This window comes from Labrus bergylta, chromosome 21 (assembly GCF_963930695.1).
Source record: "Labrus bergylta chromosome 21, fLabBer1.1, whole genome shotgun sequence".
NCBI classification, from domain to species: Eukaryota; Metazoa; Chordata; class Actinopteri; order Labriformes; family Labridae; genus Labrus; species Labrus bergylta.
Window position 1 is genome coordinate 451,138 of NC_089215.1, and position 27,500 is coordinate 478,637.

Sequence of the window (27,500 nt, forward strand, 5' to 3'; positions counted from 1 at the left end):
TCATTTTATCATTTACTTCAACAGATCTCACTGTTGGACCTTTAATACAAATAAAAAGAAAGTGATAACATATTGTCTAATAACTTGAAGCACAAAGCACATTAAGGAAGAGAGCTCTAAATTGAGACTTCAGAATAAAAGCTCACCTTAGTGGTGCTAACTGTGTTCTTTCTCATTTCAAAGACAACAAAGTAAACATTTCAGCAGTTCTTCTGGAGCAGCCCTGGCTGAATGACTTCCTGTTTACCTGACAGGTGAGCACTCTCTCGCTCTGCTCTGTTAGTCTCATTTACATTCGCATTCAAATCACAGCAGACAAACATCGTCTGTCGGCAGCTTCCCATCAACCAGCCGGTGTGACATGAAGTCAACAAACTGAACCTGGCGTAAAAAAATGTATGCTGACCTTGTAACTGAAGTGAGGTTTTAACATTTCAGGCTGGAATTTACAAGCTTTACTATCATAACTTACACAGGTGTAAACTTCAGTTTACAAAGTCCTCTGGGGGGGAAAGGGAAGTTATCAGTAAAACTATAAAAATCAAATCTAAAACCCTGTAAATGAAAAGACCATGAAGCAGGGGTCATACTTTCACCCAGAGCATATAGTTTAAGTCCTGTTTAGCTAGCTGAAGTTAGCATCCACCTTAATATTGCAGTAATAATGATTAGGCTACAGACCTTGCAAACCAAGCTAACGGCTTTGTTGATGACGCAGGGTCTGATTCCCTAGGATTGGATTGCCACCGCTAGCTCCTTAAATTAACATCATTGTCTCCCTCTATCTGCTCCGACTCAAGGTCTAAGTCACATAACATATAGCGCTAATGATATTCATCCTTAAACACTCTAAAGGGGTCATGATCAGTGCAGTTTGCACTTGTTTAGTGTCTGTCTGTTCCTCTGCACTCTCACGCTGATGGAGCTCAGTATAACCTCTAACTGTGTTGCCTCAGTTTCTTAACTATTGTATTTATTTACTGTCCTTTCTATGTTGTTTGCTCATTTCGGGCTGTATGTATGTGTGTGTTTTACTGCTGACTGCAAAACAAATTGCCCTCTAGCAGGGATAATAAAGACAACCTTGAACCTTATAAATACAGCGGCGCAGTTACCACCAACTCTCAGCACACGCTAATTTTTCACTTTAACTGTGCGTAGCTGTTAGCACACGTGTTCGGAATTAGACATTAGATTTGCATGGATTGGGGTCAATTCTTCCCCAAATTATGGCATGATGGATCGTTTAAAAAAGCACAAAAAGCACCGACGCACTGATGCGCCGTTTGCTGTTGTTTAGCGGGCTGAAAAGCTGCGTACTCCCTTTTTGAATCAGGCCCTCTGTGTCTGCAAACCCCTCGCTCCTCTTAAGCTCCAAACCTTTGTTCAAATATGGTCACTTCCTGCTCCTAAAATAATACTTTCAAATATTACGAAATGAGTTATGCAAACACGCTACGACTTTAAACATTAGCGTGTCATTCATAACCTGTTTTAATAAAACCAGCAGCTTGTGGTGTCATTTTTTCAGAGACATGCAGGAACATGAATCTTTCCCGAGAATGATAATCCTTCACTTCCTCTGTTCGAGCTCATCCTAATGCTAATCTCTGCTGATCTACTGCAGAGTCCGTTAGCTACTGCTCCTCTTGGAGCTAACACGCAGATCATCCTCATCAGCCGTGCTTCAGATTGTAAGTACACTCAAAGAATTCTAGGTGCTGAGTGAACGTTCATCCAGAACCAACAAATATCACCATAAAGATAAAACATACATCTCTGCAAATAAAATGAACAAAAAAAAACTGTTGAGACACCTTTTGGATATCTGTTAGAGAGGTCCAAACAGACCCCTCTAATAACAGCTTATTGCAACAAGTAGCCCCAAAAGTAAAAATACTTAGCTTGGTCCTTAACTGGCAACTCATTCATTTTGGACTTATCTCATCATTTTGGGTTTGTACACAGAGTAGAGACACATATTAGAGTTAGAGAAACATTGTGAAGTGTATTTTACATAATATGTGACCTTTAAAGTACAAAAAAACCATCCATGTGCTCTTTCAGTTGTTTCATTAACATTTAATAGTGTTGATATTTTGTCCCCCTGTGGCAGAAACTACTTGGGATTCGACAGAAACGCATGGCACCACGTTCATCATGAATAAAGATTCAGTTTCAGATGTTTGTGCGACTCTCTCACACCCAGAACCAGCAGAGCGCTCCTTTTTTCCTGCTCACTCTTGTTCCCCCTGAACGTCTCAATTGTCACTTAGGCAACATTCAGTTCCAACAGCACCACAAACGTCTCGTTTGCCTGCAGATTGTTTTATTTTTTTAGATTATAATTTTTTTAAGCATTTTGTGCCTTTTAATAGAGAGATAGGACCGTGGATAGAGCTGGAAATCAGGGAGAAAGAGAGTAGGGAAGGACATGCGGGAAAGGAGCCACAGGTCGGATTTGAACACGGGCCGTCCGCTTGGAGGACTACAGCCTCCATACATGGGGCGCGCACTGTAACCACTGCGCCACCAGCGCCCCTGCCTGCAGATGTTTCCCCTCTATAAGGCTGAGGCATGTTTCTTAATCATTTTCTGTGTTAATTACAGTCAGCAGATCAAACCTGACCTGTTTCAGTTGATGTGTGATTACGTTTTTATAAATGCTCGAGATAATAAACAGACCATCCTTGTGTACAGCTGATGTGGAGGGGGAGGGGCCACAGGTGGCACATGGATTTAAAGTCAGGTAGAGTTTGACATTTTGGCCATCTTAAACCATTTTCATGTATGCACTCCTGAAAAAGGGCTGCTCCAACTCACAGCGGGTGGGGGGGGGGGGTCTCCTGAGGCGAGGTTGACTAAGAAGAACGACCAGGAAGTAGTGGACTCAGCAGCAGAGTCCTCTATAGACGCTATAATGAGAATATTTGTCTTTCTATCAACGCTGCGTGTAGTTGAAGAGAATCTCAATGTGAAGTAAAGAGAGGAGAAGAACATCCTGGAGAACAGGAAACATGCAGCAGCAGGTTGATTAGAGCACGGAGATGGTAGAGGTGGCGTGCAGACAGTCTATGGTCGTGCAGCGATCACAGGGAATAAAGGTCACCACCCCCTCCCACTGGCTCCTCCCACTGGCCCCTCCCACTGGCCCCTCCCACTGGCTCCAGGTGAATTCTCCTGATTATATCCTGCTGTGTTCTCACATCAGCTCACTCTGACTTTCTGCAGAATAAATATGAGGAGGCTGAACAACCAATCTTTTGAGACCAACATGAAGAGAGAGAGAGACGACAGAGGGGGCGAGTCTATGTGTCATACATTCCTTCTCTTGCGATAAATGAATTACAAAACCTGTCATTAACTAGATTAATTGTTTTTAATTGATTGGCAGCTGTTTGTTTACATCTGATCTGTTCAGCACATAACGAAACAAAAGATGATCAGCAGGGTCCTTTAGAGACTGACACACTGATCAGAATATGAAACGCGGAGCAGGAAGATAAAACTGTCACTGTGAAGAAGAGTTAACAGATAGTGCTACAACTACATACACACACACACACACACACACACACACACACAAACTCACTTACACACAGTTTTGTACATTGTGAGGACACTCATTAACAAAAGACGTAAACTTAACGGGGACTTGTATTTTAAAACACACACACACACACACACACACACACACACACACACACACACACACACACACACACTGACCTTCCCTGTCACACAGCTGCAGGCTCTGGAGCTCCAAACTGGGACTGTTGAGGTGCGACTCCGTCATGTTCACGTCCTCTCACAAACACTGACACAGAGAGAAATGAGACTGAAACCATCCGTCCAACAGCTGTGAGGATCAACTACATCTGACTGCTGCTCCACTACACACACTCTCTCTCTCTTTCTCTCCCTCTCTCTCTCCCCTTGATCGTCCCATGATGTCACCATAGCAGAGAGAGAGATGTCTTTGAAGCAGCGATAGTTGTCGTAAAACTACTATTTTTAAGTTAAATACTCTACATTATTTAAGGAACTAGGGGTGTCACAATACAACAAATTTAAAACTTTGATGTGATTTTAGTAAAATCAAAGAAATTTGTGCATAGTAGTCCTCAAAAAACAACACTTACACATGAGAGAAGGCATGCTGCTTTGTCCACGGGGGGGCGCCAAAATACACAAAAATCAAAGGCCCTCACATGAACTTTAAACCGAAAGCAGAATCTTTTCGCTTCTTGTAATTAAGTATTCTGGAATGCGTTTGTAGCACATTGTCCTCATTAAAAAGTAGAATCAGTAGCATTTTCTTTGTTTGTAAACACAAAATTCAAACTGGGCCCCTCCTGTTGGGCTCATCGCCACCAGAAGCACATGCCCACTGTGGGAGTTGGCATGTGCATTGACTGCCTGTAACTACACTGCAAGCTACCTGTGAATATTCCATTTGTTGTCATGGAAAATCTGATAATTTAACAAGCTGACACAAGCCAACCGCTGGTGTTTGGCAACTTCCTGTCGCACGTATGTAGCCTTCTGTGTAGGTGCATTGCTATGGCATAAATTTGATGCAGGAATATAAATCAGTTTTAACCCTATGCTGTATTCCGATAATCCACAAATTGATTCTCAGCTTGTTACAAAAAGGATTTAGACATTTTTTAAGTGCAGTGTTATGTTGACGTATCAATCAATCCACCTCGACCTAATTTTTCATTCTGGACGTGATATCTCCTGCCACCAGGGGGAGCTGTCACTTTAATGCAAACAGACGTGTCTTTTAATGCCTGGATGGTGAACGTGAAATCAGACAGAAAGGGGGAAAAAAATCAAATCTTGTAACAATTTTAAAATCCTGCTTCATTTAATCACATCAGTTTGTGTCGATGCTTTTTTAGCTTCCGTTCACGTGTTTTCATGTCTTTTGTTCTCCAGGGAAACAAAACGAGCTTCACATGAGAATAACGGACGCAGTGTTGATGTCATCATGTGTGGATTAAAACATAAAGTCAGCAGCAGGAGGAGGAGAGATTACAGGACGCACTGAAGTGAATTAAACCAGCGTTTATATAAGGAGATTAACCGCAGAGTGGAGCCAGGTCAACACACACACACACACACACACACACACACACACACACACACACACACACATACACACACACACACACACACACACATGCACAGTTTTGTGCATCGTGAGGACCCTCTTTGACTCAATACATAAATTTAACGGGGACTTGTCGTATTTTAAAACCTGGGGCCTTTATTATGTTGCAGTTTTAATTACAAATGAGAAATCTATTCTCGAGTGATAGTTTTTCCTGCAGCAGGTAAATAGGCTGTAATGTCTGCAACATGATCCTTGATGAATCAAAGTGTGTCCACTAAAAGTTCTCCTGACAGCCTCAGATTGTTATTCTAAGTGTGTAACAACATTACAGAAAGAATCCCTGCAGAGATAGACCTTTTTGTTACAGAGGAAGATGACTTTTTAATCACAAGCTGACTACATTGATAAAGACTGTAATTTTACATCACAGAACACAGGAGTTGCTGATCTCCACCTGCCTGGATCTATTTGGGTTTGTGCAATCTAGGAACCCATTCTCAATCACCATCTGAAAGACGACATATTAATCTGGGAATGGTTGCAAATTTATCTGTGATCCCGAGAAAGCCAGCAGTTGGAAAAATTCAAAGCAAGACTTCCTTTTCTGTGCGGTGTTTCTGTCTGCAGTGTAAACACCATCGTTTCATTGTCCATGACATCCCAGAGAACGTCGGTTCATCTGTTGAGTCCCAGTTCAAGAGTATAAGTTACACGGAGGCTTTACTTTGGATTACTTTACCAGTATGAGCCAGAAGTATTTGTTGCCAAAAAGCAACATCTTGATGCATTTTTGTACGTTTGTATAAAAATCGTATAAAATCAAACTTTGTCAGGTCTGCCATTAAGAGGAGAAGAAAACAAGTTTTAAACTGTTTGTTTGTTGAATGCAGGTCGGATTGATCCTTTCTGATGCGTTTCTGGTAGTCAGGGAATCTAAAGGCTGATTTGCTTTGTGACACAGACAAGCAGATTTCTTGCTCAAGGTAAAAAATCTTTATCTGGAACAGATTGTTAGCTGCACTTTTATGCAGATATCTGTTAATAAAGACAAACTACTACAAATATAAGGCCTGCTCAGCCTGGCAAATTTCCGTCTTTGTGCTCAGACCCCGACAAGTTTTCTCCATTAACACGATCTTCAGTTGTTTGAGGTTTGTCTTTGACCCTCTTCTCGTCATATTCACTCTTAGGTTTTGTATTTCTGGGTTGTGACACTTCTTGCATGGTGTGGGATTGTTTTAGTATTGATTTCCGTGTTAGCTGCAGAGGAGTAACAACGTCCACTCACAGCCATAACTGGAAATTATTATGTGACTTAATCACCTCTGACTCATCAATCAGTTTCCTGACTTTCAGAGCAAGAGTCTGTCATAAACACAACTCCAAAAGACTTTTTAAGGCCATCATCACAGAGTTTCACTTCTTCAAATTTACTAAACTATGTTCCTGTCTAAATGTTGATGAGTGAGGATTCCCTTTGTTCTTGGTTTAGCTACAACAAGACATCAGACTTCTGAGTGGTTTTACTGATTTCAGAGTTCATCACGAGTCCATCTTTGTACTAAAAGAACCTGGACAGAAAGACACAATGAAGACTTCCTCTCAGCTGTTAATTTATTATCAGCAAATAATGAGTCACATCTGGTTTTAAAACCTCAACAAAACTGGATTTAAAAAACCTTTTGACCATGTTTCAGGTCACTTTATGCATCTACTTCCACATTCTTAGATAGGCTGTTGTTTTATATCTTAAGAACATGAGTGAACATATGTTGTTGATCAGCTGGTTGGTCCTGCTGATCTACTGCACAGGACGGATCTTCATGCTGATGCTCTTCAGAGAGTAGTTGTTGCCTTTCCAATGTTCCCACTCGACTCCCACAGCAAAGAGAGTGGCATCGCCCCCCCAGCGATAAACCCCGTTTGGATTTACATTGTGACATTCTACGTACCAGAACGCCCCCAAGAATCTTTTGGCACAGTTGCCGTCGGCCCAGTAGTCCTGGTCTTTGTCGAAGGTGGAAAACTTCATTTCATTGTGATAATCTAGAGAGTCTCCTACAGAAACACAACAAGAGTATTGTCAACACATCACTACTTTCGATGTTATTGCTGACCGACCACTAAAACAACCAGAAGTGTAACCACATTGTGTTTATCATTCAGGTCAATCCTAAAGCCCATCTTAGTGAGAAAAGCATCCCCAAAATATCAGAAAAAAAAACGTAGCTTCTGACTCACCTGCCCCTCCGTCAATGAATCCAGACACATGCAGTTTGTATCCGTACGTCTCAGGGTCGATGGAGAACGATGTGTAACGGGCAAACGCTGTATTTCCACTGAAGTCCTCCATGTCGACCAGCAGCTCGTACTTCTTCCTCAGAGTCAGATGGAAGATATTCTCAAGACCTGAGAGCAAAAACACACAGAAACATGTAGGACCTGATGAGAATAATAAATAATATCTAACAAGCTGTAATGACAGAGTGAGTGGACGAAAAGCCAGAGAGTCCAAAAGGGAGGAAGCCTTGTTATTCATTGTTATGAGTCCATCCTTCCTCTCAGGAGTAGCGTCTCTATTCTGAACTCTCTGTGAATGTCTGAGTTCCTCACCCTCTAAAGCTGAGCCCAGACACTCTGCAGAGGAAACTCCTTTAGTCTCCACAACCTTCAGTGACATCCATTTGTCTTCCCGACTAACAACAGTCTAATGTGACCACACTCTTCCTGTTTATTGAGTCACATTACATACACACAAACACAACATGCTGATGTTTGTGATGTTAAAATGGTCCCTTGTTAATTTCTCACCGAGCCAGTACTCTCCAGCAGCGTTTCCAAAGCCCATCTTGTAGTGGTCCCAGGGTCTGTAGAAGTTCACAGAGCCATCCATCCTCCTCTGGAACACCTGGGGGATGGGATGGGGGATGGGAGGTTAATTAGCTAATACGCAAGTGCAGTACTGTTATGTTTCTTAGACAGTGCCACTAAGCTAGCTTTTAATGGTCAGTTTATACCTTAAATCCAAAACAACTGTTAATTATTCACACTGCGGTAATTTTCCTGTTGCCCTGATACTGAGAATATTTAGATTATTTGGAAAAAACACTCACCGTCCACCGTCCTCCCTCTGTGTTCATGTCACAGTACACCTGAACACAAACACACACATTTTATTAAACACATCAACCACTGCTGGGGAATACCTTTCCTGTCAGAATAATAACGACTGTGTTTCTGTCAGAGATGATTTTACTGTCTCAAAAATATCTGCAGCCCAGAGAGGGGGGAGGCGTACCAGGACGGCAGACGTGGCTCCAATGGGGTAGATGGTGTACACTCCACTGGGCCGGCTGTTGTCACTATTATAGATGTCACTGCAGTCGACGGGCAGGGTGAGCTGACCGCTGATCAGCTGAGGAGCCAGGAGGAGGACGAAGACCGATACCAGCTGGAAATAAAAAATACACATTTTCATCTTGATCTGCAATGTCTGACAAATTTCTGGGTTCAAAGGGTGCTGGGGTCGGAGTTTTATTAAAAACTGTAGAGTAGGTTAATATATGTGTTCCTCACATGTGTTTGGTGCTACACAGTCTGAATGCTTCACAGTGTTAGGACTTTAGCTCGTTAATAAATGCACATGGGAGAATAGGTTAGAATTAGCCAATAGATTTGTGACTATTTTTACCTCAAAGAAGGCTCATACAGATTCTTGAGTTTGAACTAATTTGAGTGATTTTTCTGTGGGATATCGCATCAAAGCTTCAAAATGTATAAACATATAAATACATAAAGACAAATAATAACAAAGACAAAAAAAGATAATTGAACTAAAAAATATCTTAATCGAAAACAAATTAAAAACAACTGTCAATTTAACCAAAAGCTCTTTAAAGAAGCTCTTAGTAGTTTTCATTTCATCTTAAAAAAAACACAAAAAGAGACACATGAAGTAAGTTACAAACGTACCGTCATGGTGAGGTTTCTGTCAAAGTTGATGTTGAAAATCTGCAGTTTCGAGACTTTTTATAGTCTCTGAGCTGCGTTTCTACATTAAACATTAACAAATTACTGAACAGCTGCTGTTTCACACCAACAAATATATCTGAACATATGTCCTTGATTACAGTTTCTGTAATATCTGAACTTGCTGTTGTGCTGAGCAGAGACGGACCTTGTGGATTTTTCTGTTTTCAAACCAAATAAAAACACATCAAAAGTAAAATGTGTAAAATGGTAAGATGTTTGTTTGTACAGAGATTCAGACACGCGAGACAATCGGCTCATAAGAGTTGAGATTGTTTCTTTATTTGGGAAAGATTACAGATCATCACAGATTATGAACCATCACACTTTAGTTCAACAGTTTCCTTTAGATATGAAACCCCTCCAGAATACCCACAATCCACTCTGCTCAACAAAGATTTGAGTGGATTCAGGTTCACACGTTTTTTGTTTCCAGGTCAATTATGGAGGCAAGGAGATTGCAAAATATCTCTATACAAATAGCTCGTGGATATCTCAGTGGTGTAAAAATAAGTTTAGTTTCTGAACTTTCGCCGCAAGAGTCTGTCATTAAAAACAACTCCCAAAGTATTTTTAAGGACATCATCACGAAGCTTTACTTCTTCAAATTTACTAAACTATGTTCCTGTTTAAATGTTGATGAGTGGGGGTTCCCTTTGTTATTGGTTTAGCTCAAACAAGACATCAGACATCTCAGGGGTTTTACTGATGATGTTCATCATCAGTCACATCTGGTTTTAAACCTAAAAAAATCTAGATTTAAAAACCTTTTGACCATCTTTCAGGTCACTTTATGCGTCTACTTCCACATTCTCAGATAGGTTGTTGTTTTATATCTTAAGAACATGAGTGAACATATGTTGTTGATCAGCTGGTTGGTCCTGGTGATCTACTGCACAGGACGGATCTTCATGCTGATGCTCTTCAGAGAGTAGTTGTTGCCTTTCCAATGTTCCCACTCGACTCCCACAGCATTGAGAGTGGCATCGGCCCCCCAGCGATAAACCCCGTTTGGATTTGCATCGAGACAGTTTATGTACCAGAACGCCCCCAAGAACGATTTGGCACAATTGTTGGGCCAGGTGTCCTGGTCTTTGTCGAAGGTGGAAAACTTCATTTCATTGTGAACAGCTAGAGAGTCTCCTACAGAAACACAACAAGAGTATTGTCAACACATCACTACTTTCGATGTTATTGCTGACCGACCACTAAAACAACCAGAAGTGTAACCACATTGTGGTTATCATTCAGGTCAATCCTAAAGCCCATCTTAGTGGCAAAAGCATCCCCAAAATATCAGAAAATAAAACTTAGCTTCTGACTCACCTGCCCCTCCGTCAATGAATCCAGACACATGCAGTTTGTATCCGTACGTCTCAGGGTCGATGGAGAACGATGTGTAACGGGCAAACGCTGTATTTCCACTGAAGTCCTCCATGTCGACCAGCAGCTCGTACTTCTTCCTCAGAGTCAGATGGAAGATATTCTCAAGACCTGAGAGCAACAACACACAGAAACATGTAGGACCTGATGAGAATAATAAATAATATCTAACAAGCTGTAATGACAGAGTGAGTGGACGAAAAGCCAGAGAGTCCAAAAGGGAGGAAGCCTTGTTATTCATTGTTATGAGTCCATCCTTCCTCTCAGGAGTAGCGTCTCTATTCTGAACTCTCTGTGAATGTCTGAGTTCCTCACCCTCTAAAGCTGAGCCCAGACACTCTGCAGAGGAAACTCCTTTAGTCTCCACAACCTTCAGTGACATCCATTTGTCTTCCCGACTAACAACAGTCTAATGTGACCACACTCTTCCTGTTTATTGAGTCACATTACATACACACAAACACAACATGCTGATGTTTGTGATGTTAAAATGGTCCCTTGTTAATTTCTCACCGAGCCAGTACTCTCCAGCAGCGTTTCCAAAGCCCATCTTGTAGTGGTCCCAGGGTCTGTAGAAGTTCACAGAGCCATCCATCCTCCTCTGGAACACCTGGGGGATGGGATGGGGAATAGGAGGTTAATTAGCTAATACGCAAGTGCAGTACTGTTATGTTTCTTAGTCAGTGCCACTAAGCTAGCTTTTAATGGTCAGTTTATACCTTAAATCCAAAACAACTGTTAATTATTCACACTGCGGTAATTTTCCTGTTGCCCTGATACTGAGAATATTTAGATTATTTGGAAAAAACACTCACCGTCCACCGTCCTCCCTCTGTGTTCATGTCACAGTACACCTGAACACAAACACACACATTTTATTAAACACATCAACCACTGCTGGGGAATACCTTTCCTGTCAGAATAATAACAACTGTGTTTCTGTCAGAGATGATTTTACTGTCTCAAAAAATATCTGCAGCCCAGAGAGGGGGGAGGCGTACCGAGACGGCAGACGTGGCTCCAATGGGGTAGATGGTGTACACTCCACTGGGCCGGCTGTTGTCACTATTATAGATGTCACTGCAGTCGACGGGCAGGGTGAGCTGACCGCTGATCAGCTGAGGAGCGAGGAGGAGGACAAAGACCGATACCAGCTGGAAATAAAAAATACACATTTTCATCTTGATCTGCAATGTCTGACAAGTTTCTGGGTTCAAGGGGTGCTGGGGTCGGAGTTTTATTTAAGGTCCCATATTCTTCTTTTTCTGGTTTTATCTGCTCTTTAGTGTGTTTTCCAAGTGTCCTGTGCATGTTTAGACACATCTATGTGCAAAAATTCAAAGTTTGCGGAAACGTGTCTTCTCCTACGTCCTCCTGTTAGCTGTAGCATTAGCTGCATGTAACGCTCGGTTCTAGCCCCCCTCGATAAAAATGTGTCAGTGTGACGTCATTGTCAGTGTGATGTCACTGATCTAAGCCCATTGGCTCGTTGTGGCCCAGCAGCTTATGTTGAAATTTCCGAGACGCGTGCTGAGCAACTGACCAATAACGACAGAGCGGATCGGCAGACCAATCAGAGCAGACTTGGCCCACGTGGGGTCTAACAGTGTGGGCTCAACAGAGTGTAGCTGACGGACTCAGAGCAGAGAGGGAGCAAGGAGGAGCAGTTCATGAAAACAGACACTTTTTTAGAACTTTAGCTATTGTGAACGTACAAAAGTAGGAACATAGATTAAATATACGAACCCCAAAAAGGTGTTGGGGTGCTAATCATTCATGTGTTCATCACAAGTGTTTGGTGCTACACGGTCTGAATGCTTCACAGCTTTAGCATTTTAGCTTATTAATAAATGCACTTTGGAGAATATGCTACAACTAGCCAAAAAATGTGTAATTACATGTATGTCAAAAAAAGGCTCATATACTAACTCATATGAGGGAATTATTTTTCTTCATCTTGCATCATAGCTTCAGAACTTTGTAATAAAGATAAAGTAATAACGAAGACAAAAAAAGTCAAACAATTGAAGTGAAAAATATTCCTTTTGAAAACCACTTATGACTGGTCAACCAGTGCAATAATTATATCTATGAAATCATGTTAAAAAACATTCTGTGTTAATAATGTTTTTCTAAAAACAAATGGGACCTGTCGTGAATGACTTACCACATATGTCAATGTAGCCAAATGCTCTTTAAAGGAACTTTTTTATTATAAAAAAACACAAAAAGAGACACATGAACTTAGTTACAAACGTACCGTCATGGTGAGGTTCCTGTCAAAGTTGATAATGGCGTCAGGACTCTGTTTTTATCTCTGAGCTGCGTATCTCCATTAAACATTAACAGCTGCTGATTCAAACCAACAAATCGATCTGAATACGTGTCCTTGAGTCTGTGTGTGTCTTTGGATTACAAAACATTGTTGTCTAGCGGTGAGCAGGGCTTTCAACACGCACTGGCTGTCGGTCAAACAGCCGACTGCTCACTTATAGACTGCCTGCTACTTTATTCCATTGAGGATTCTTATTAAAAAGAGTCTCTTCAAGAAACTTAGAAACTCATTTTGTGGGAAATAAGGTAGTTATGGGAGCAATGGGTAACTCTGACCCCTAGTGTTTAAAATGGGTACTGCAGTCCAAATTAGAAACATTGTCGAGAGCTGTCTCACCTGACCTGTGGGGGGGGGACCACAGGTCAGATTCAATTCTGGGTCACCCGCTTGGATGACGATGGCCTCCGTACATGGGGTGTGCACACCAACCACTATGTCACCGGTGCCCCTTTTATGTCTATGCTTAACTGTATTGCCATGAAAGATGGCAAGCTGTGATTTGCTGGAGACCAACCTATAGCATGTCATGTTTACCGTCAAGAATTTACGATTCTGTAATCTCTGAACTTGCTGTTGTGCTGAGCAGAGACGGATCTCGTGGATTTTTCTGTTTTCAAACCAAATAAAAACACATCAAAAGTAAAATGTGTAAAATGGTAAGATGTTTGTTTGTACAGAGATTCAGACACAGGAGACAACCGGCTCATAAGAGTTGAGATTGTTTCTTTATTTGGGAAAGATTACAGATCATTACAGATTATGAACCATCACACTTTATTTCAACAGTTTCCTTTAAGATATGAAACCCCTCCAGAATACCCACAATCCACTCTGCTCAACAAAGAGTTGAGTTGATTCAGGTTCACACATTTCTTGTTTCCAGGTCAATTATGGAGGCAAGGAGATTGCAAAATATCTCTATACAAATAGCTCATGGATATCTCAGTGGTATAAAAATAAGTTCTAAGTGCTTCTCACACTTTAATACTGTCTCTGCTTCGGCGTGTTCACAGCTCGGATGTCAGCGTGTGGCGTCGACTGTAAAACTCTCCAGAAACACTCAAAGAAACATGAAGAAGAAACAAATATCAAGTCTGATGGGACAGTTTTCTGCACACATTTCTGCTTTTATCATGTGCACAACACAGCTCGCCCCCCCCCCCCCCCCCCCCCCCCCCCCCGCTTTCACTGCTAGGAAGAGCAGCTAATACATAGCATCGTGTTTGTCGCTTGAAAAAGGCGGATTGTGATTTTGAAAGGTTAACAGGAACAAACTGTATTCAAAGTTTGAAGAACTAAAAAATCCAGAAAGCTTCAGTGACCAAAAGTTTTCCGTCGTTTTGTCCTTTTCAAGATTTCACTGGCTGCTTGAACTTCTGCTAAAAAGTCAAAAATACACAGCGGTGCAGAACTTACATGCAGCTGTAAGACATTTGAAAAACAACTATAGAGATAAGACAGAGAAATGAACAAAAAGGATAAAATAAATCAATCTATTCAGTCGATTTAGGTCATGAGCATCCTTTAAAAAACAACTAGGATCATGAAAAATACCAGAAAATTCTTAAAAATATGATTTAAACATGAGTTCAAAACTTAAGCCAATCACAGGATGGGACTTTAACGATCACAGAAAAAATCACAGAAATTCAATTCAAACAGAAGAAGAAGAGCAGAGACAGATAATACGAGGAGAGGAAAACGTGACAGGAATTTATTGTGGGGCGACTGATGTGTCCAAGACCTTTTCAGGCAGCTTTTATTTTTTTTAAGTGTGACGAAATTTAAGTCCTCAGTCGTCCTGCAGACACCGAGCAACCAGCAGCATGGAGGAGCATTCACATTAAACTGTTTCTGCTTTTAAAGAAATAACTTCTAACTTTCATCATCATCAGGCTCATTCTTTTTTTTACCAATCAGAAAATGAACACTTTTAAATGGAAATAAGCAGTTTAGTGTGAATGTGCCTCCTGGTTTTTTGTGTTGGCTGTCCTAGAAAACGCCGTACCCGTCAGAGTGGCGCGTGGCCACAGCGAAGGCGGGGTATCCTTCGTAGGTGGTGTAGGCTGTCAGGTCCTGACCCAGAGACACGGCTTGCTTCAGCTGGGAGGCAACTGCAGACGACGCTGGGCTCGCCAGAGTGTAGCCTGAGGACAGACGAGACGGAAACACTTCATATACAACAGGACTCATTTTTAAAAAACAGCTGTTAGGGATGGACTCATTGAGGTCATTTCATCATTGTGAGAGATTGTTTGAAAAAGGTACTGAAGTCCAGATCCTAAACATTGTAGAGAGCTGTCCCCCCCTCTCCTCTCTAGAGTGGATGCTCACTCAGGTCACCATGTGGTGGACTCTGAAGCTTCAGTGTTTATCCAGCTCTGCATGGGTCTGTAAACCTTTCTGTGTTCTAACCTCTCTCCATTTTTCAAAAGCATCTCCAATATTGATCCTAGTTTGAGCACGTTTCTGCTCGTGGAGCTTATTAGAAACATGCAGAGGCTTTTTAGGTCGGGTACAATCACTTCTATCTGAACCACTTCTCTTGCCCGCTTCCATCACTGCAACACCTGTTGGTTTGACCTGATAACTGCTCTCATATCTGGCAAACCGAGGGGCGTCCAAAACGGCCGTGTGGGGGCCAAACAAATCCAGAGCATTCAGGACCAGAATCTAAAGTTAGAAGGAGGACATACTGGCTGCTGCATTGTGTGTGTGTGTGGTGTGTGTGTGGTGGGGGGGGAGAGGGGTTTTGTTAGCAGGTTTGTAGAGTGAAGAGTTAGTCAGTTTTGGGTACGGACCTTCACATACCTTGGAAGGCTACTGAGGCCACAGCGGCAGCAGTAGCGTCCGCGGCGCTCTCTGTCTGCAGGCCGAGCGTCTGCAGCGTGTGCTCAGCGGCGTGCACTTTAGCTTCCTCGACAGCCGCACACAGCTTAGCAGGGGTGAAGGGATGGCTGCAGAGACAGAGACCAGATCTCAACATAATGAAGCAATACTTCATAACTCTGAAAATAATGTTAGCTTGCTGCTCCAACTGAACTGTGTCATTTTTTAAAATCAATAATTAATTTCTGTAAAATCAAAACATTTCAAAGCCAATCAAATTCGATGCAAACTGATCATGTAAATATCTTGTATGTTTGCTTTGTTACGACCAAGCAGCAAACTCTGGGGTTGGAAAATTATTGTACAGTAGATGTGCAAAAAGCTGCAGTTCCTTGAGTGTCCACTAGAGGCTGTCTCAAATGTGAGTCAGTCCCCATAGAGCCCCATGTTAAAATATCTAACTTTACAGCAGAAATAAACATGTCTCCAGAGCACATTTCTCTGTTCCTCTTTACATAATATTAAGGCTTACAGTGATGTAGAAAAATGGGGGCGTGGCCTCTTTGAGTGGAACCTGGGAGCTGCTAGCTGTCTACTAGGTGTCACCTTTGCTAATTCAGTCCCTGACCTTTAACCTCTTAGCCGTGTTTGTGCTGTTGGAGCCTTTTGGAGATTTGTTCCTGTAAATATCAGACTAATAATCTGTCTCTCTGTGAGCTTTATTGGAATAACAGACCGTCCAACAAGTCTGAGTTCAGGCTATTCAGGTAAATTGAATTCTAGTTCTATCGTCTTGAACATTTTTAGAACCTTAATAAAAAAAAGCTTGACGACAATAAGATCAAACCTGACAGTTAAGCAGTATGGGTGGTAGTAGAAGGAGGCAGTCACGGTAATTGGAGTAGTGCTAGACGTAGCAGTTATATTAGCATCATCAGTTTCCTTACACGTTGGGGTACTGAGTCGCCAGAGCAGGTATGGTGATCTTATAGAGGAACAGTTGTCTCTGGTCCGGGCCGATGGCAGAGTGCAGCTGATAGACGGGTTGACCCCAGTTACTCTTCTGACACAACTCCTCCAGAACCTGAAGACCAGACGCACACACAGAAAAGACAAAAAGCAATTTAGAGTCAAACGGACCAGGAGTTAGGGCAGGGCTACCTGTGACTGACTAGCTGCTACCATTGATCACCTGTCACTCATGACAAAGATTCAAATTCATCCTGTGGTCCAAATATGATAACTTTTGCTTAACAAACCCCAGACAGTAACAGCTGCAATGTCCACAAACCATTGGTTCCCATCAAAATGGCGACTTCCACTTCTATTAAGTCTATGGTGAGAACCAGACTTGAAAAACGGAGAAGCCGAAAACACAGCAGTAAAGAATGAAAGACTGAAAAATTATAATTAAGAAATGACACCATAAGATCTGTCTTTCTTCAAAGAGCAGTTATTCCCACTTTTAGTGGATAAAACTACAAAAATCCAATTACAGTTTTCATCCGCTCAAATGCTTCACCTGGTTCTCAGGTGTGTTCAGTTACCTGTGGTGCAGGTTTGATGGCGGCGGCCTTCAGGCTCATGGCAGCAGGGTTCATCGGGGTCAGCTCCATCCCGGGCAGCAGGTCGTACAGCTTCTCCTCCGCCTGCTTGTCCCCCTTCAGGCCGTAGGAGGCGCCACCGCTCCCACCTCGACCCACCGCTCCGACCCCGGAAGCGTAGGCCAGGTAGCCCCGCCCACCCAGCCCCCGCACCCCGGCAGCCCCTACAGGTACAGTCATGTAAATTTCTACAGGAGATCGAAAAGGGCAGTGAAATCAATCAAATCACCGGAAATCAACCGGGAAGAAGAATCAGAAAATCAGACAATTATCCAATCAGTGAACAGGTACAGTGGTAGCCATGGTAACAGAACTCCACCTTACATGAACCCAGCACTACAGGTGTCATCGTCTTTACATCATTCGAACAAGACTTTATGTTTGATTACCAATAAAGGGTCACTTTTGATTCAGTCGATCACATCTGATTTGTAGTTTCTGTCACAGCCAAAAAAGTAGAATATTTATCATTTTGGGGGAAATTGATTTGCAAAGTTCGTCTTGAGGACTTAAAGAACAGATCATAGAAATATATTGATTGATTAATTAATTGTTCTTGAAGCCCAAACCCCCCCAAGTGACTGTCTCCACTGTCATAAAGAGGGCACGACGTCAGTAACAACAAATAACCGGCGTTAATCAGAGAAATAAAACTCTTCTGTTCTGTTTAACTGATTTAAAAAAAAAGATCTGATTATTTCATGATGCAGGGCGGAAACTAACACAGGCTCTTGACATTACAAGAGAGGGTTTTTCTCCAGTTAAAAGTACACCTCTTCCTCGTGTCTGCTGTGTGGCCTCTTTACTGAGGATGACCCCGTCAATCAGAACGCCAAGATATTTAACCATTTTTTAACGGCTCTTTGAAAGGAAAAGAGCCACAAGACCCGACTCCCTTCAATTCTCTAATGAGCCGTAAATCCCATCACTGTGTTAATCCCATCACATATTTTATATATATTTATATTTTATTTACTGTCTCTTTCAGTCCCTTGGCTCGTTATCTCTATTCTTAGATTTTATTTTGAAAGCTTAGGCTGTTGAATAATTGATGAAGTTTAAAAGGATAAAGGAGGTTAAGGCGAGATACGTTTTTGTTTATCGTCATTCTTACACCATTTTCCAACATGGACTAGTTTTTAAAAAAAGGACACATTACAGAAAGTATGCTCTCACTGTTGTAGACTTTGTTTGTCTGTATAAAAACATTTTACCCTTTGATTGTTTGCATGCTACCTTGTTAGCTCACAATGCTAACGTTAGCTTACTTAAGATCCCACGAAAACGGAGTTTAATACACTCGTTAGTTTTATAACTTTGTGTTTCTAGTTTTATTAGGTCTAAAAAATATATTTTTATAACTGCTGACTCAAATTTAGATTGCTAATCTGTGATTGGAACGTTACAGGTTGGGGGAGGGGTTTAGCATAGGAGGATAGCATGTAGCTTTTCTCTGGATTTGCACTAAAGCATGTCATCTGTCAAACAAGATATTTGAGCAGCAATTTGTTGTCATTTTTATTATTGTATCACATGTGCAATGGGAGCTCAGACTTACACGTCAACAGATCGACTTACAGAAACCACAGCTGGACTTAATTGGTCGTAATCTTTTTGCCTTTTCGGCCTCTTTTGAAGCAGAGATTTTTGTCCGTGTGAGTTTGAGCTCTCCTCACAGCTTCATATTTTATCAACCAGCAGGTGGAGAAGATTCACATCCAGTTTCAAAGTGCATCCTCACCTCTGACAGATGGCGTCCTCATCAGGCCTCGACCTCCTATGTGAGCTTTGGCGGCGGCCGCCGCCGGCGGGAAGCGGAACTGCCCCGGTAAAGCAGCGTAGGCCTGGGGGGCGTAAAAGACAGGCGCACCGAGATACGCCGCTGAGGGGTCGTACACCTGGAGGGAGGGGTAAGAAAAGTTGAAGACTTTTTAGAGTTGACTCTGAATGAAACTGTGAAGTGTCTTTGAGGGTTTAGAAAAGCGCTATAGGAATAAAATGTATTATTATTAATGACTCACAACCAATTTCCTTTTATTATACAGTTGTAAACAGAGCAATGAAAACATAGAATCCACCACCACTGTTTGTTTGTTTGTTTTTTAAATTCTTCATTAATCCCAGAGGGAGAGTTCTGGTTTACACTCTGATATAGAGACACATACTTCTCATTCTCACACACATGGTGACCTGTGGACATGCATTAGTGGTGTCTGAGTGGCTGAAATTAAAGTATGTAAAAATGTCAGAGTTTACTTCCAGGTACAGTGGGGGTCCCCATTCGAGTATTTTGGGGACTTTTGGAACGCCTTTAACAAATAAACATAATGTACATGTATTTTTGTTTCCATTAATATCTTCCACTGCCTCTTTGCAGTGTAATGATGTAAACTGTCCACTAGATGGATCTGTTCACTACACTGACTCTAACCTGAACATCTCCCAAAGCATCAATTGAACTCCTGCGCTGTCAGGTTGGAAGTTAACCTTCAGGCTGCAGCTTCTCAAAAGATGAAGAGTGTTGAAGGTTATGTGAACACGGAGGCTGCTGAAACAGATAATTCACCTTCTACAGACCAACCGGGTAAAGACAGTTTGACCAATATGGTTAAAATGTGTTTAAAGATATCAGGGGTTAAATAATCGATCCTAATCCCTTCAGAAGTTGCAAATATTGAATCTCCCTATGTGTCTGTGATTTTCCATCCATTATCTTTACTGTTTGGGGTCATGGAGGGTGGGGGGCTGGAGCCAATCCCAGTTGTCATTTGGCGAGAGGCGGGGTTACACCCTGGACTGTTCGACCTGTCAATCACAGGGCTGACATATAGAGACAGACAACCAGCCACACTCACATTCACACCTACAGACAATTTAGAGTCAGCAGTTAACCTAACGAGCACCCACACATGCACGAGGAGAACATGCAGACTCCACACAGAGAGACTCCTGACAGACGGGGATTCAAACCTGGAACCTTCCGCTGTGAAGAAACGGGGATGCAGCACTAACCACTGCCCCATTGTGCTTTTTAAACTAATCATTATTAAAACGTGTTTGTCCCATTTAAAGGACTGATCCTTTAAATTGTTTTATTCAGTCCAAACCAACTTCCTTTTGAGGGATTAATAAAGTTGATTGAATTGATTTTGAATCTTAACTGAAATCTGTGTTCTCCACCTTCACTACCTCTGACTCCTGCAGGACTCACCTGAACTTGCATGGTGTCGTGGTTCGCGGTATGATGTACATTCAGGGGTCCTACCTGTCCCAGCGTGTAGGCAGCGTAGTCGGTCTGCAGCAGAGACCCTCCCCGTCCCCCGGTCCCTCTGGTGTATCGGACGTAACTGTCTTTGTCCACCGGCTTGGCCAGAGTCACTTCGATAGGTGAGCCGTCCACCAACTGGGGGGAGGGGCAACAGAAACCATAACACAGGTTTAGTTTTGTATAATTTCAGAGTTTAGATTTCCTTCTTTGTGTTATTTTGTCTCATTCTTCCCTGGTGTTGATTTTTCTCTATTTTAGTGTTTCCTGTTTTATTTTGTAATTTCTTATCCTCGTGTTTCTCTATGTCATTGGCTGTGTCCAAAACCACATACTGCCGACTGCCTTCTACATACTCAAAATGTAAATACTGCATTCTGCATTCTAACTGACCGTTAGCATGCTGTTAGTAGCATACTAAAATACGGGTCACACGACGTACTTCTCGTCCGAGCTCTGTTCAATTAGCTAGCATCTAGCTAACGCGACCGTCTGTCCGTAAATAGAACTCAACAACAATATGCAAACAATTATTACTACTACAGCTACGTCGTCATTTTTGGCAACATGTCAAATGTATTTCAGCACTTTTATGTTGTTGGCCGGCTGGCAAGCTCTGTGATTGGACAGTCTGAGAGCCGCAGTGCATAGTGCGCCGGCTTAGTATGTTCCCGTTTCATACTGATCTAGTAAACATCCTGGTATTTCACTGTGATCACAAATATGAACTTAAGAGCAAGAACTTGAGAAAGAAAAAGGTGAACTCTTTGACCTTTCCGTTGAGGGCGTTCATGGCGTTGATGGCGTCTTCTCTCTGAGTGAAATGAACGAAGGCATAGTCTCGGATCTTCTTCACTCGCTCCACAGCGCCTGAAACAGGAGATACAGATTAAACCTGGAAGTTTAATTTATTCTTGAAAGACAGTTCTGTTTCCCATTTTCCTCCCATTTAACTCAAGTTTTTAATATCGCTGTCAGCATTTACTTAAAATCGTTAATTGAATGCATTCATTTTTTAAATCCTGATTAATCTCCTGCTATTTTGTCCCTCTAGTTGCACCGTAGATAATTGCCTCAGTGTCTCCCTGTAGTCTCAGTGATGTAAAAGATGGACACTGCTGCGTCTTTGAATGTCTCATTTCACTTTAACAATTCATTTGCAAAGATGTGAAGGAAGATTTGAAGTACTCTCCAAAATGTAAGACTTCAGAGTTTATAATGTGGACTGTGTTGCATTCAGGTACCTGGTCTGATGTTGTTAAACTCCTTTTCGATGGTCTCCTCGGTGGTCTGCAGCATCAGGTTCCTGACATACAGTATCTTGACGGTTGCCATGGTATCCTCGTCCACCTCCACCTCAGGCTCCGCCCAGTCCACGGCTATTGCATGACCCCACAGCTGAATACGACCTGAGAGAGACCACAGGTACTGTATGTGTCCTTCTCTTGTTCCTGTCTTTTCATCTTTATTTATCTTACAGCTTGTTGATGTTGCATTTAAGTAACACTGGTAACATAGGAAATGGGAAACAAATTTACAAAGTTTGGCTCTTAGCTCAGATAATACATTTCTGTACAAACTGTCAAGCATAAAGAATTTGATTCAAAGCAGCTATGAGGATCTTTAAGTTTGTGTAGAATTTGGCGCCCCCTGTGGATAAAGTTGGTAGTCTTAATCAAGAGCTCTGGTAATCTGAATTTAGTTTAAAAGTCTGTATCTGAGTCTGGTCTATCCAATGAAGTTTTACTGTTAAAGATTCTGGACAACAGTAGGCTGGTTTCCCGATTCTGGATATAAGTTGAACCCTGGATTTAGAGGCCAACTTGAACCAACATGACTCAGCAGTTACAGTTTACTGTGTTTCATTTCAACTTTTAGTGAGTGTAGAAGTAATAAACTTCCATCTTATCAACAAGGCTGTCAGGTATAGCGTCAAGAAGGAGGATCGGTTCTTTATATTTTGTCTGAGAGTTTTTTTCTCCAATCCACTCAGTACTAAACCTGTTGAAGACGGTTCATACTGAAACGAACAGAAACAGGGAGGTTTAAGTGTGTTTATGGCTAGTTTTAATAGCTGTGGTCACTCCTATCATACAAAGTTTATCTTATCATCCCATCCCACCCACCAGAGCTCCACTTCCATTGGACTTCGTCCCAGTGACATGAGCTGTGATTGGCTGCTGATGATGTCGTCTCAGAGTCAGTCAGGAGACTTTGACATGTTTTTACGATGTTGTCTTTACTTTTACGAGGTGTTGATGATTTAAGGTAATGTTGGTACTTTAGCAGCTTTAAAATAACAGATCCATTACAAATCATCCCAGCATTAACCACAGGAAGCAAAAGATAACATCAGATTATTTCTATAAAAAAAAAAACTTTCAGTGACTGCCAACACTGCCATGCCCTTTTGCTAAACTCAAGATTTGAAAAAGTCTTAGTAGCCCAGATCTTTTCAACAAACTGGCCAGCTTGGATGAAGATCAGAGGAATGGTCTTGGAGGATCCTGTACAAAAACTGGGGCTGTCAAACGTTTATAAAAATCTTAATATTGATTCATGGCATTTTGAATTATAAGTTTGAAATTCCATTATTTCGCATTTCAGAATAAAAAAATGTAGGCTTTTATTTTGAATTTTTGTACTATCCTAAAGGCACAATATGTAGATTCTGCCGCCACGGGGTTCTCAATCAAAACATTAACAAAAGATGACGTTTATGCTGGTGGGGAATCATGTGAGTTCTCTCTGCTACTTCTACCTTTGCTGCCTTGGTATCAAAACAGGTTTCAGTATCCTCTGTCTTTTACCAGAATCATATTGAAGTTTAAAATTCAGGCCTCATCATAACCCTAACAAAGCTTTTTGCTGCACCAATTTCCCAATCTCTGTACTAAAATTATTAAATGTTTTGTGAGTTTTTGAGCACATTCACATTGCCTCATTTAAAGAATTTGAACGAAGAAAGTCAGAGAAGAAGAATTCCTTTACTCTTAATAGGGTCTTGTCACTGTTTCTTGTCACTAGTCCTTGGCCCATAAATATTCAATGATGGGTATCTACCTGGTAGAAGTTTGCGACGGGCCATGGCGGCCGCTCTGTGGCTCTCGTACTCGACAAAGGCGAAGCCTCGGTTTTTGGATTTGTCAGCGGCGCTGGGGTACACGATGACATCCATGACCCCGTCAGTAACCTTCTTCATCTCAGACAAGATCTCCTCTCGCTTCTTAGTTTTAGGAATACCGCCCACAAACAGACGACAGTTATCCACACTGGCACAGACTCCGAGCAGGCGGCCATTTCTGCTCACACAACAAGAAACAAATGAAAGGAAAGCCATCATTGAATGATTAAACTTAGGTTGTTCAGTCACTGATAGATGGTTTAAATCATCTATCAGTGGTTGAAAGAAACAGCACTTTAGTATTTGTTTGGAATGAAAGTGAGTTAAGTTAACTATTGAAATGCAAATAATGGTTAGTTGCACTATCGCAGATGCTTTTTGTGTGAGTTGTTTTTTTAGAGTATTCTGCTGTGTTTGAGTCTGGAACATTTTGAAACTGTCACCTGATCTCATAGTTGTTGAGCTGCTTCATGGCTGCTTTCGCCTCCAGTTTGGTGCTGAAAGTGACAAAGGCGTAACCTCTGTTGTTCCCGTTAAAGTCCATCATCATCCTCACCTCGTAGATCTTACCGAACTGTAGACAGGATATGAGACCGGGCAAGAAGTGTGAGAAAGACATGCTAACTTTTGGAAACAAGATATTAAACTCTCCTCCTCCCTCCTTCTCACCTTCTCACAGAGTGGGACCAGTTCATCTTCAAACAAATCTCTGGGTAGTTTCCCCACAAAGATCTCACTGCCTCTCTCTGGCGGTGGCCCATCCCAGCTTGGTGGTGGGCCACCGTACCGCCTCTGACCATTCTCCTGAAACACGTTCCCATATCATTAATAAATCCAGCATAATACACAATAATTATCCTAAAGATGCCAAGGCCCATTCTCTGGAAACTCAGTTGGCTAACTCAGCTTCTGTGCATTTAGATGAAAGACAGATGTTTCAGATAGATATGACTTTGTAAGTCAGAAATGTATTCAAGCAGTCCTCTACCTGCAGCAGTTGGTATCCTGTGCGCTGCATGAGCGCCCGCAGTGCCGTCTCCTTCTGCGTCCCCGCCAGTCCATCCCCGCTTGCTTTCTGATTGGATTCCATTGGGTGTGATTGACAGCGATACAAAAATCAGGTAAATTAGGGGTGCTCACTGTAAAAAAAAAAAACGAAAAAAAGACACCAGAAAAAAAGACAATGCAAAGGTTATTTTTTAAATTACTCCATTTTTTGGTCTCTTTATATGCAGACGATATTGTACTGTTTTTGAAAGATTCGCTAAAAATGTCTGAACATAACAAGCAGATTGTTGTGAAATTTACAGATCACTTCAGATCACCTGCTCCCAAACCGATTGACCTTTGAAATTGTTCTTGACTTAAATGGCCAGTGCTTAACTAACTATCCCCAACACTTTAACACACGAACGGCAATGTATTTTATGTAATTAAAGACACGTTATGTAGTGTTGTAGTATTGCAAATTGACCACTTTTTGAAGGTATTGTCTCGGATTCGAACGCATTTTTTCTCAGTATTGTCTCGTTCTCAGACTGGGCAGACTCCAGATTTTAAATCAAGACCAGTCAGGACCACCACAGATTGTCTATTTTTCCATATCATCAATGTGATAAGAAGGAAAACGCCTCTTTTGGGATTTCTTTCCCCCAGTTACGGACACAACCTTCCTGCTTTTTCGTTTGAAGTGAGTGATGGTTTTTTCAGTGTTATTCATGGTCTTGGTCTTGTCTCGTCCACCCTGCCTTGATCTTGTCTCAGAGAACTCTGGTTTCAGGTATGTCTTGATCTCGGTTAGTGTGGTCTTGACTGCATCCGTCCAAACATCCGACTGGTAGTACTGGTTTGCGATGTTAAATGAGCGTATCCTGCAAGCAGGATGTTCCTGATAAAAAGGTTCTTTACAGTCTCATAAAACTTAAATGCAAATAATCAATGCATCAGAACAAACAATCAATAAACAAGCAGTATGCTGCTCGCTCCTCCTCCTGTTTTCCTGCTCAGAACAACAGATAGGAGTCGTGTTTTGAGGCAGACGGCAGCGAGGTCAAGGTCTAATCTGTAATCATTGACAGAGACTCTGACCGGCAGCCTGACCCTCCGCCTCACTAGAAATATAAAACGCTTTACATGGGAATCATGGGAATCACATTTATTAAACACACATTGAACTTTGTGAGACTGTAAATATCATCACACGCCCTGTCCTAAATTCACACGTACAACATCAACACCAAGCCCGGGCCCTCGATGATGAGCTATAACATCAAGTAGTGGATTCAGCTGTCAGTGAATTTTACACAATGATTCGATTAAAGTCTTCACAAGGATTTTTATTTTATTTATTTAACCTTTATTTAACCAGGTTGGTCCCATTGAGATTAAAAACCTCTTTTTCAAGGGAGACCTGGCCGAGACAGGCAGCAGCAAAAACACAAAGTTGCAGACGGAAATACAAAGTGCAATTTACAAAGCACAAAAACCTAGTTAAACATGGTGATATAAACTGCAGGACCTGCATGAATCAAGGTTTGTTGTGGAGAAATGGAGCTTTGTTGCTGCATCTGGGCATGACACAAAACATTTCAACTTTTTGTCACCACCTGTTATGATTTTTCAAGAATCAAAAATCCTAAAGATGTATTTCTTTGGAAAGAGAAGTAAACAAAAGAGAGAGCGAAACAAAGATTGAATAGTGATTCAGGATCCTTGATGAATCTCTTTAAAAATTACGATTTTCAGATATTTCTGTCTCCACTACAACGAAGGTAGATGGTGGAAAGTTGAATTTGGGACAGTATGCATTATGGAGCAGCAGCAGTAACTACATGGTTTTGCCACTGGGAGAGATTTTCTAATACCCTCCTCCCCAATAATCCTCACTACACGCTGTAAACACATCCACACTTAGGTGGGAGAATGAGAATATTTGCCTTTATATCATTATATATATTAACATGAAGGGATCATTTTGATATTTTGTGAGGTGTTCTTAAAGATGTACGTGGTAACCGTCGGGAGTTCAGAGCCACAGACAGATAATCGAACACGAGAATCTGCAGCTTCTCTTATCTGGTATAAATAAACACACAGGCTAAGTGTCTCCTTTAAGCTAACCCTTTGAACCTTAAAGAAAAGGTTGGTATAATTTGAATAATGAAAAACAGCCCGCTGCTGCTTCTTCTCTGCACACATTAGCATCTTTCTCTTTCGCTGTGTTCAATTTCAAAGAGAAACTCGGCGATGACAAAAAAAGAGAGACGAGCTCTTCACATCAGAGAGGAGGGCGACCAAAGAAAAGAGAGAGCGAGCGAGGTCAGAGGTCATCCAGTGAGGATCAAAGCTCGTTTTCAGAACGGATGCAAACACACTTTACAACACAAAGGACTCATTTTAAAGGTCGACAGTATGAGAGAATATTATAATAACTTATTTACATCACGATTCATATATTTTTAAGTTGTTCACTTTTTGTACTTCTGAGCAGACTGGTAGTTTAGTTCTGCATCATATCTGCCAGACAACTACATCTTAGGTAGTAAACAAGACAAAATAAAGTCATTTTAAGGACCTAATGTCTGCTAGATTATTGTTTTAGCTGATTTTTAAGAGCTGTCTCCCCCCCCTCCCCTCACTCAGGTCACCATGTGGTGGACTCTGAAGCTTCAGTGTTTCTCCAGCTCTGCATGGGTCTGTAAACCTTTCTGTGTTCTAACCTCTCTCCATTTTTCAAAAGCATCTCCAATATTGATCCTAGTTTGAGCACGTTTCTGCTCGTGGAGCTTATTAGAAACATGCAGAGGCTT

At 41.7% G+C, this 27,500-nt stretch overlaps 4 protein-coding genes across 10 annotated transcripts in view; all 4 read right to left on the reverse strand.

Annotated features, from left to right (window-relative positions):
• Nucleotides 1-3,883, reverse strand: part of LOC110003922 (phytanoyl-CoA hydroxylase-interacting protein-like) — a 13,731-nt gene extending 9,848 nt beyond the window's left edge. The window contains exon 1 of the mRNA XM_020659480.2: nt 3,730-3,883. Coding sequence (XP_020515136.1) covers nt 3,730-3,796 — 67 coding nt within the window. The 5' untranslated portion in view covers nt 3,797-3,883. The remainder of the gene's footprint in view (nt 1-3,729) is intronic.
• A 2,839-nt stretch (nt 3,884-6,722) lies between these two features.
• Nucleotides 6,723-12,815, reverse strand: LOC136177265 (microfibril-associated glycoprotein 4-like). Of its 2 annotated transcripts, none has more exons than XM_065949338.1 (6): nt 12,795-12,815; nt 8,421-8,573; nt 8,236-8,274; nt 7,934-8,030; nt 7,364-7,531; nt 6,723-7,180 (listed from the first exon to the last, which is right to left on the reverse strand). In XM_065949338.1, exons 1-6 carry the CDS (start codon nt 12,798-12,800, stop codon nt 6,924-6,926), a joined length of 720 nt encoding a protein of 239 aa, XP_065805410.1. In that variant the 5' UTR covers nt 12,801-12,815; the 3' UTR covers nt 6,723-6,923. The 2 variants fall into 2 exon arrangements, with proteins under 2 accessions (XP_065805410.1, XP_065805409.1); XM_065949337.1 differs by lacking the exon at nt 12,795-12,815 and adding an exon at nt 9,095-9,234.
• On the reverse strand, nt 9,409-12,934 carry LOC110003925 (microfibril-associated glycoprotein 4). Its single transcript, XM_065949339.1, has 6 exons — nt 12,795-12,934; nt 11,536-11,688; nt 11,350-11,388; nt 11,048-11,144; nt 10,478-10,645; nt 9,409-10,294 (listed from the first exon to the last, which is right to left on the reverse strand). The coding sequence occupies exons 1-6, from the start codon at nt 12,798-12,800 to the stop codon at nt 10,041-10,043; spliced, it is 717 nt and encodes a 238-aa protein (XP_065805411.1). The 5' UTR covers nt 12,801-12,934; the 3' UTR covers nt 9,409-10,040.
• A 638-nt stretch (nt 12,935-13,572) lies between these two features.
• a1cf (apobec1 complementation factor) overlaps nt 13,573-27,500 on the reverse strand; it is a 16,524-nt gene continuing 2,596 nt past the window's right edge. The window contains exons 2-13 of one of the 6 annotated variants that reach the window (XM_065949334.1): nt 24,680-24,830; nt 24,361-24,495; nt 24,135-24,265; nt 23,631-23,869; nt 21,812-21,976; nt 21,340-21,437; nt 20,568-20,705; nt 19,044-19,200; nt 17,246-17,466; nt 16,646-16,782; nt 15,681-15,826; nt 13,573-15,016 (exon numbers count right to left, since the gene is read on the reverse strand). In XM_065949334.1, coding sequence (XP_065805406.1) covers nt 14,862-15,016; nt 15,681-15,826; nt 16,646-16,782; nt 17,246-17,466; nt 19,044-19,200; nt 20,568-20,705; nt 21,340-21,437; nt 21,812-21,976; nt 23,631-23,869; nt 24,135-24,265; nt 24,361-24,495; nt 24,680-24,781 — 1,824 coding nt within the window. In that variant the 5' untranslated portion in view covers nt 24,782-24,830 and the 3' untranslated portion in view covers nt 13,573-14,861. Of the gene's footprint in view, nt 15,017-15,670; nt 15,827-16,645; nt 16,783-17,245; nt 17,491-19,043; nt 19,201-20,513; nt 20,706-21,339; nt 21,438-21,811; nt 21,977-23,630; nt 23,870-24,134; nt 24,266-24,360; nt 24,496-24,679; nt 24,831-27,500 lie in introns of all 6 variants that reach the window. The other 5 variants (XM_065949333.1, XM_065949332.1, XM_065949331.1 and 2 more) reach the window with 5 other exon arrangements.